General features: G+C 40.9%; 1 protein-coding gene across 1 annotated transcript in view; it reads left to right on the top strand.

Moving 5' to 3' along the window:
• LOC117877620 (rho GTPase-activating protein 7-like) overlaps positions 1-6,556 on the top strand; it is a 218,399-nt gene extending 211,843 nt beyond the window's left edge. Inside the window, exon 6 of the mRNA XM_034770862.1 lies at positions 5,899-6,556. Within this exon, the coding sequence (XP_034626753.1) occupies positions 5,899-6,068 (170 nt within the window). The 3' untranslated portion in view covers positions 6,069-6,556. The remainder of the gene's footprint in view (positions 1-5,898) is intronic.
• Positions 6,557-10,103: the final 3,547 nt, after the last annotated feature.

Consider the following 10,103-nt stretch of genomic DNA (forward strand, 5'->3'; position numbering starts at 1 on the left):
GGGAAATGTAGTGAGCGGGGGCAGGGCCTCATGAATGGGCGGGACAGGGGCGGTGCCTCAGGGAAGAGGCGAGGCTAGGGTGTTCAGTTTTGTGTGATTAGAAAGTTGGCAACCCTACCTCCTCGCTTGAAAGTGTGGTGTGTTCATTAGAGCACATCACCTCTTGAGTCATGCTCCCCACCAAAAAGGAACTGCCAGGTACTGCAGACTAGTTACTTGCATTGTGTAGGCAACAGGATCACAGGCCAGCCGAACTGGATGGGCAACAAGGTAGGAACCTTGCAGGTAGAAACTATGGAGTGTTGCAAAAAGCATATAATGGGAACAGGTTTATGCTCTTGAATGCCTTTGCACCAATTTCATGAGACTTTTGTCAACAAAATTTCAGCTTTAGGGAATTTTCAATAATTTTTGCTTGGCTGTAACATTTCTGAAAATTTGCAAAATACATCAAATTGCAGTTTAATTCACCTGAGTGTTACAAAGAGAGGACTGGAAATGTCGCTTACCTGTAGACAAAACTAATAGATGGTGCGTATACATTTGGATTCAGTCCTGCTTAACCTCACTCCACTTGTGTGTGAGCAAGGATTAATCCCCTGAGTAAGGGGATGCTAGATTTAGACTCTGAAACAAATAACTTTCTTAAAAGTCTATCTGGCAGAACTGCCTCTTTAGTTTACCCAGTGGTTATTTGTTTAAGGTCTAATTGCTAATGGAAACTACTCACTAGGAACTGAAGCAGCCTCAGCGCTTCAGGTTGACAGGAAACTGCACATTTGGCAACTGATTTGGGAACACTGGACAAGTAGACCATTTCTCCAAAATGCATGTTTCAGTAGAACTGGAAGGCAAAAGGGGACGTAATCAGGGATTTTAATGAATACCAAACTACAGGCCTGAAGTTAGAGAAGAACAGTAGTCAAAATACCTGCTCCAGCAGCACCAAAAGAAAAAAAAAAGCTTGCTCTTGGCAAGCTGCCTAACTCATGATCTTGTCCAGGAATGAATGTTCCTTTATATCTGAAAGAGGAGATGAAAGTCTCAGTCTTTCTTCCAAGAATTTCTATCTATCAATCTGTTGATTGACTTAAGTATAAATATATTTAAAGAACAAAGTTACTTATTTCATCAGATATAACTTCATCATACTGTATTTCAGGCAACTATGTCAGAAAAAAAACATTTGTAAATTGTATACAAATCTGTTAAATGGAATGATTGATGATCACTACCCATTAAACAGCAATGGAAACGAAATATTGGGTTGGAAATCAAATTACAAAATTGGACCAAAGCATGTGAATTAACTAAAAACACTTCCACATGTGCCAGGCATAAGTTAATATATTTCAAATTCTTATATGGCGCACATATCATTCTAATAAAATGACATCATGGATGAAATCCCAACCCCATTGAAGTCAATGGGGATTTTCCCACTGACTTCACTGGGCTCAGGATTTCACCCTGTATATGAATAAAATCTATCCCAAATGTTACCCAAGATGTAAAATTAATCCCATAACATTTTCCATTTAATATAGAAGCATCCCATGACTGAATAATTTGAGTCTGTCAGTAAAATTCTAAATATAGCATAGGCATATTGAAGCTTTATCTTTGTTATGTCTTTTTTCTGTACTTGATGATATTTGCACTGAGCTCAGTGAATTTATTATATAAATGTCCTTTCCACTTGGCAAGCATTGATTATATATACATTGATTATATGATCAAATTATTATCAAATTAAGGACATTCTATATTTCACCTCTGTGGAAGAAGTAATCTACAAGAAACAGTGATATTTTAAAAAAACTGTTTTTTTAATTAAATCAGAGACAGGAGCTCAAAATCTGTAAACCCATCTTTAAATTACACCACAGTCAGCCCATTCCCTGAATTAATGGGTAGACTAAAGACTTTTTAAAAAAAAATGAATACCAAGGTATAAGAAGGCAAATGCAAATTATAACCAGACTTTTGTCAAACTTGCAGAGTTGTTTATAGCTGGAATAAATACATAACTTTAGCATAGTATTATTTCTTAATGAGGAAGTATAAATGAACATTGGGAGACATGTTTTCAGTTTGAGAAGTAGCTATATTTATTAACTTCTGTAATGGATTCCACAGGCATTTCCAATAAGGCAATGTATGTAATACAGGGAATGAGAGTCAGACTTTTTTCATAAAGGATACCTAGATATAAAACTTTAGCAAAGTAAATTACATTTAGCTACATTAAAAGACTGAGAGATAAGAAATGAGCCATACTTATATTTTTTCCAGGATAAAAGTTATAACTTCAGTAAGCCAAGCTAAATCTACTGATCCACAGAAAGAATTCCACATCTGGAAAATCTTTACTACATCTGTGTTGAGTTTTTATGCTTTCTACTGCTTTCTTCACCAGTTCCCATGACTCCAACTTACCTCTGTCCTGTTTTCTTAACAGAAAAGCATTTTGTTGTGTAAGTGCACTACAGTTCAGCTAAAAATAGAGTGATCATTTCATTTCCTGGGATCTGTTACCTAAGCTTCCTTACCTTCATCTTCATCAAATGAGACCAAAAAAAGCAAACTTGAAAACAAAGTGATACAAAATGAGACAAAATAAGCTACATACAGATTTAAATGTAGAGACATTTTAGGCAGTAATTTTGTTTTATCTTGCTTATTTTTAATGGCTGTCAACATCTGATCCTCTTTTTTTCCATCTCTGACTTAAATCAAGGAAAATGAACAACTTGTATCATTCTCTGATATGGACACAGCTTTGATTCTGTAAACTAAAATTAATGGATGGTTTTAATGTAAATGGCAGAACTTATAGACACTAGAAAATATATGTTTATAGAGATTCAGCTTAATTCATCCCAGGTAGAAACAGACATAGAACCTTGTGAAGGCCTTAAGTGAGCAAGAGGTTGCAGCAACACAAAACAGACAACTTCTTCTCCACCATGATCCTTACAATGCCAGCACTGCTCAAAAGGTGAGCAGGATGGATGGCCTGTGTTGCCAGGCCAGCCAGGGAAGAGTTGATTTTTAAGAAGTAATGTACAGCAATTGACAGCTGATGATTCCCTAACCATTCAGGAATCCTGAGGAAGGCAGCTGCAAAAGTACCACCATCTACCCCCTTTCCCCCCTCGATGTAAATGGAGGTGCATTTCATTTGCCATTTCAGAGAAGGTTTTAGGTGCAGAACGAATGCCTCTGACAGTGTGGGTCCACCAGACATATCCCCACCTCTGTGAAGGGGAGGCAAAGCTGATGGGGGCTACCTGACATTTTGAGGGTGCAGTAGTGGTAGGACAGCCACTCTGCTAACATTCCATGGCTTAGGGAGAAGTTTGTCTCCCTCCTTTCCCCCAGCCCCATCAATCTATATTGACCTCCCTCACACCAGCCAGTTTACTCAGGTTAGTCTCTGGGGGAAAGATTTGGCTTTAAAATCCAGCAATAGTCCATTTTGGGGATGAACGGGGTTTTACCCTGATGTCTCCCAATGAAAGTCCTAGAGATGAATGCCACACGCAATACTTTGAAAATGTGTCACAAAGCGACTAGTCTACTTACATTTTGTCTTCTAACACAAATGTCTCAGTGTCTGAATAAGAATTGCTGGTTTCACATAACCCTCCACCGCCCCCATGCTCTCCTTGACTGAGTCATTGTCAGATTTTTTTTTTTTTTAACTTTTACTAAAAATAGAAATTATGGAGAGCGATTGTTTTCACTGGAATTAAAGGCCCAGGTGGTGTTATATGCTGTGCCTGCAAGAGGTGTAGCTATTATCTTTCAAAATTCATTTGGTGAAAGGAAGAGGAAAAATCAGTAATTTAGAACATCAGCTACACCTGTCTCTACTCAACACTCCTGGTAGGAAGGCCAAAGCTGGCATTAGGCCACCATTATGCCTCTCACCCCAAGGGCTAGCTCAGCCCCTGGCATAATTGTGGCGGAGATTCAGGGCTCCTCTAATTTCTGGCAGCTGGTGATGGCTGGGACACTAGACAACCTTGGGATTGTTAGAGTGCTGCACTCTCTAACCAGGTTTGTCCTGGAGTAGGAGGAGACGCCAGAGTAGAGCTTCAGGACAGTTTTACAGTCTTTTGTGTCTATATCACAAGGGTATGTGGGAGCCACTCTGCAGCCACAACTAAAGCCCTGAAGCTGCAATAATTTTTCTGCTCTGCCTGAGCTCTCACTCCATCAGGGCAATAGCTAGTGCAGCTACAAAATGATTGATCCACTGAATCCCCATCCCTAATCACCTGCATGACACTAGGCAAAGAGCTGGGCTCCACAGCATGCATGGAATATATATATCCTACTCAGTCTCCCAAAATCTTCCCCCATTCCATCACGTATGCTCTGTATGGAGTCCTCCACAGTCCCAGAACAGGGGGCAAGATTTGCTTTTATCACAAATAGACCTTTTCAGATTCCTGATAAGGAGCAGCAGATCCTGGTGACTCTTATCTGGTAAGCAGCAGATAGCATTGCAGGGCTAATACTTTCCTGAGTTTTCAGCCTTGTCAGATTGCAATCTAAACAGAATAATGCTTCCAAGGGGAAAAAAATTCATGTAACGGGCAATACTGGGTTATACTGCAGATAGAGCATATTTTGGAATATTCCCCCACAGTACAATGGCAAACCATGAATTCCTGTTTCCTTCCATCATCTGTCCCTTATTATTCTTTGAGTATTTCAATTTTCAACATTTTACCCCATAAAAAAATTACATAGCCGTATTGCCAGATGTGTCCTTTTCATTATCCATAAAATTCCATATGTAAAATACCACCATTTCCATATTACTTACTATATTTAAAAATTAGAGCCAACAGCAGCAGTAAATCATGGCAGGAATGTGGGTGGACTAAGGTTTAATTCATGAAGTGTTTGGTCCTTTTGTTTTATTAAATAAAAGACAAAGTTCCTAGTGCAGTTAAGGCTGATTCGTATTCATATTCCCAGACAAAATAGAGTTAAGGTTAAGAGTATGTATTAGTAACTGATGGGTAAAAACAGCAGAGATGTAATTATCCCCAAAACCAAGCATTACAAGCCCCAAAAATTCAGAGTTAAGGTTATGCTGAAAAGAAATCCAAACATGTTCGGGTAAGTCAAGGCACCCAGACAATCTTAACTCTGCCCTGCACTGCTGTTAACATCTCAACATTATCACTCTTTTGAACTTCTTCAAACATTCTTTTATACAGTTTCCCAGGTAGGACCTTTAAAAGTCACATGTTTAATTATCTCAAAGGCTAGAATGAAGATATACCCAGTTACAGAATCTTTTGGAACGAAAGCATTCATTGTGAATTGAGAAACTTTGTCACATTCCATAACTGCATTTTGTTTTCATTTGCTCTTGGCTTGTTGACAATGCACTCAGCTGTAGCATGCAAGATTTTCAGGTTCAAAGGTAGCTGTCTAAAAAGTATTTTGTGTCTTGATTGGAAGGCTGTGGGAATTATGTGAACCCCTAAGAGCTGTGTCTGTTATAACTACATGCATGTGGTCTGAAGCCCACTGTGGGTTCATATTCAAATATATGAGGCTGATGTTTAAAATGACTCCTTTTTAATTAAAATTCAGGTAATTATTTCAGTTTTTCTTTTTCATCATGCACAAGTTTTGTACCCTTGGATAATGCATACTGTCATATGTATATTGAGGGCTTGGATATGATTTGCCCCTGCACAGATGGGAGAAGAGGGGCTGCATAAGAAGTAAGCAGGCTTTGCATAGGGAATCTGTGAGAATTGACATCCTGGCATTAGGGTGTGGAGCACACACACAGCCACTCCCAAGCTGCTATCACATCTTGTGGAATGCAACAGCAACTTGGCTAACCCCACACTCTCTCTGTAGAGGTTTGGAGCAGTGAAGAAGCTCCAGGACGACAAACCAAGCCCCAACTTCTCCCTACCGTTGTCTACGCTGTTACGGAGTGCTCCATTGAAGAGTATTGCTTCATAGTGTTCAGAGAATGTGGAGTCCCCATGCGCAGCAGGCTCTCCACATCCTGCTCCCAAGCCTGACATGCTCATTGAAATCTCAGCATGTCCACTGCTAGTTAGGCCTTTCCCAGCTGTGTAAAGGATACTGGATTTGCTCACTAATCTGTTCTCAGCTAGATACAATTTTCTGTGGTTCAGAGAATTTTTAGAATTTCTAAAAGTAGCATGGATGAAAATCTGGGGTATGTTTCTGACCAAACTGCAATGGGAATGGAGTTAAAACTGAGTGAGGCATGATTTCTTTATAATTCTCTTTGAATGATAAATTGATTAGATTTCTTGAATATTGTCTTAAAATTAATCTTGAAAAATTATTATTCAATAATCTTTTCACTTCCAAAGCACAAAAAGCTTTGAAAAGGGCATAAAGATTTTTCTGCGAGAAAGTCTCTTATTAGTTATCTTGTAAGCAGAAATGAGCAAGGCAAAGAGAATTCATTATTCAAATTAATACCTCTGTTCAGTTAATTCTCCACCTCTCATCAAAAAGGTATTTCAGACCATTTTTGAAAGTTTGTATAAATTTGGACATATTTTTTCACCAATTTTGAGTTTGTTGGCTGACAGTACTATACATAAGCTGCTCAACTGTTATAGTTGGTTTTTATTTTTTTTATTTTCCCCACTAAAGAATAAATTATCTACAACTAACCCAATTAATGAAGATTCTGTGCTGCTATGATTCCTACAAGACAGAGCCTTTTAGGGCCTTTTTTTAATATTGTAGGACTAGATTTTGGAGCCCTTCTATCAATTGCACTATTTACTGCCTCTTATATATTTTTATTTTACGATATACATTTTAATTGTGTCCATTTGAAATGTAAATACATATGATATATATGTATTTGATATATATTTGTTTCTGATTTTTAATAATAGCTACTAGAACTCAGATCTGTTCTCTGTATCCTATCAGCTGTTCTGTTCAACAACTGACTCCAAATTTCAAGTGAGCAGTTTACAAGTATTCTCATTTTAATGTGTGCTGGAAAGGAGTTGAGGCAAATTCACATGGTTGAGGAACACAATATTTTCCCTTACACCCTTTTTCTTGGAGATTTTCACAGAATTCAGGGAGGTTCTTCATTTTTGGTCCCTGTATGTGTAACTTTTTGCTAGCACACAAGAATGATGTGATTAGATTTAACTGGTTTTGCCACCATTTTTTGTAAAAACACCACCTTTTATTTCTCTTCCCACAAGCACTGTCACACTTTTCTTCAGTGTCATCCATTATGCATGGAATGCCTTAAAAAATCTCCCCAGAACATCTTGAAGCCACTACCCCCGTCTTCCTTCAAATGGCTTTTTAAGAGTCACTTCTACCATGGTGCCTGAACAATGCTGCCAACTAATAATGGTTAGGGAACAAGCTCATTCAGTGTGTGAAAGAACACCCTTGTATTTCTGTACACTGTCTTCCCTTCCTGCTTCCCCACATTTTTTTGGTGCATCCACCTGTTGGGTCTGAACTTAAACTAAGATTGGAAATGCTTTGGGATAAGATTTGACGTTTATGATATGTTAATACAGGACCTAACATAGTGGGCCCCTACCTTATTGGGTCCATTAGGTATGAATGCAGTACAAATAGTAATAATGATGCTGTCCAGTTAAGTGAAATGAAAAGTTTAACACCTGATTACAATTGGAAAACATGGTCAAAAATGGTGTGTGTGTATATCAACATAAATAAATAAAATCATATATGTAGAGATCAAAATATGACTGTGTGCAGTGTAATGCCTAGAATACAGCAATTCCAATGGACCCAGACACAGAAAGAAGATTCACTTTACTGTCGGTGTATGAACGCATGTAAGCTGTTGTTAAACTGCATCTGCCAAGACCTAAGCTTCTCAATGCCTAATTATTACATACAGACACACCTTGAGTGGTACCTGAGCTACTCTTCAGCACCTTTTCTGACACTGTCACAAACATTACCATCCTCAAAACTCTTGAAAACATATTTCTGATGATATTATGGAAACTCAATCACCCATTTTAAGACCAGTGCATTACTATGTACCAGATATCTCAGCAGCCCTTTTATCAGAGCTGATTTGCATATTGTGTCATGCAGCAATTCCCAGAAGTACCATTTAATGGTAAGTGCTGAAAAATTCCTACTGTGTGTAATTTATGTGTATAAATTGAATTGAACCAAAGCCTGGGTCTTGCACACCCTGGACTTTGTGGAAATTCTGATCTGGATTTGTATTTCACAGTTGTTGCCAATGTCCACAGCTTCTCTTGGGAGACAATTTCAATTTCAGTCTGCTGGGGGAGGCCTGTCCTGTTCCCATTAGGGATCAGGACAAGGAGACAAGGTAGCTTCTTACTGTGGAGGAGCAGCATTGCTAGGGATATGGACCTTATCCATCTAAGTCAAGGCTGGGCCTGCTTCAGGGCACTCAAGGCCAGCTTGGAATGGGAAAGGACGCCCCCCTTTGTGAAAACATTTTCTCATGGATTTGTGAAGGAAGGACCTATGTGTATGGATTCCATGGATGTGGAAGACATAGAAGCATGAGGCCAAAAGAGGCAGCAGCAGCTGAGAGCATTGCTATTCCTGTAGATACTGAAATAGCAAATGGGGAAGCTAGAGATTGGTTTGTGGCAGTGTCCCACAGGACCATGTGTGACCACAGAAACAGCAGCAAATGGGAACACTTGTGGTGGTGACAAAAACCTGATGAGCCCAGAAAAAGAAAGAAGGATTAGTTGCTTCTTTAGAAAATCATCGTCAGGCCCACCAACCATCCTAGGAAGAGGTAACCAAATGCCTACAGGAGAAGTACAGAGGCTCTAACTAGGGTTGCCAACATTCTAATGGCATAAAACCGAATATCTCGGCCCCGCCTCTGCCCCAAGGACCCACCCCCACTTGCTCCATCCCTCCTCCCTCCATTGCTCGCTCTCTCCCACCTTCACTCACTTTCACCGGGCTGGGTAGAGGGTTGGGGTGCAGGAGGGGGGTGAGGTGCAGGTGCTGGGGTGGGGTGGGGCCAAGGATGAGGGGTTTGGGATGCAGGAGGGTGCTCCAGGCTGAGGCTAAGGGGTTTGGAGTGCAGGAGGAGGTGCGGGCTCTGGGGTGGGGCTGGGGATGAGGGGTTGGGGGGAAGGAGGTGGGTTTGGGCTGGGGCAGGGTGTTTGGACTGTGGGAGGGGGTTCAGGATGCAGGATCCCTGCAGTGCTTACTGCGGCTCCCAGGAAGCGGTCGCCAGGCCCCTGCAGCCCCTAGGCACATGGGCAGCCAGGGAGGCTCCGCTCGCTGCCTTCGTACCCACAGGCGCCGCCTCCGCAGCTCCCATTGGTCACGGTTCCTGACCAATGGAAGCTGCAGATCTGGCACTCGGGCGCGGGCAGTGCATGGAGCCTCCCTGGCCGCCTAGGCTCCACAAGGACCTAGTGGCCACTTCTGGAAGCCGCAGGGAGCCTGCTTTAAGCCCAGACCCCCGCTGCATCGCTGACCAGACTTTCAATGCCTGGCAACCCTAGCTCTAAGACAAGGTGTCAGGAAGGGAAGGACCATCGCGCTCATGCAGTGTCACTTCAGTTATTTCAGTCAGGCACTGGGAAAGACAGCTACTCTCATGCAATCCCTTTCTTCAAGTTCAGTAGGCCATAGTGTCAAGAGACATAGTAGTCAGCAATTCTCTAGCAGTCAAGGGGCCAGAAAGAGAGCAGACACTGAAATGTCATCATCTGGTAAAGTTGGTAAAGGTGCTGGTCATGGGAAACAGTTTTTAGATGAAAACAACAAGGAGTCTGGTGGCACCTTAAAGACTAACAGATTTATTTGGGCATAAGCACTCCGAAGAAGTGAGGTTTTTACTCACGAAAGCTTATGCCCAAATAAATCTGTTAGTCTTTAAGGTGCCACCAGACTCCTTGTTGTTTTTGTAGATACAGACTAACACGGCTACCCCCTGATACTTGACAGTTTTTAGATGCCTTCCCTTCAGAGTTTTTATAATAACAGTTTTGATCATGACAGGGCCATTGAAGAGGGACTTTGAACGGCCAAGCATTAGGACTCTAAATTCC

Source organism: Trachemys scripta, chromosome 5 (assembly GCF_013100865.1).
Source record: "Trachemys scripta elegans isolate TJP31775 chromosome 5, CAS_Tse_1.0, whole genome shotgun sequence".
Lineage (NCBI taxonomy): Eukaryota > Metazoa > Chordata > Testudines > Emydidae > Trachemys > Trachemys scripta.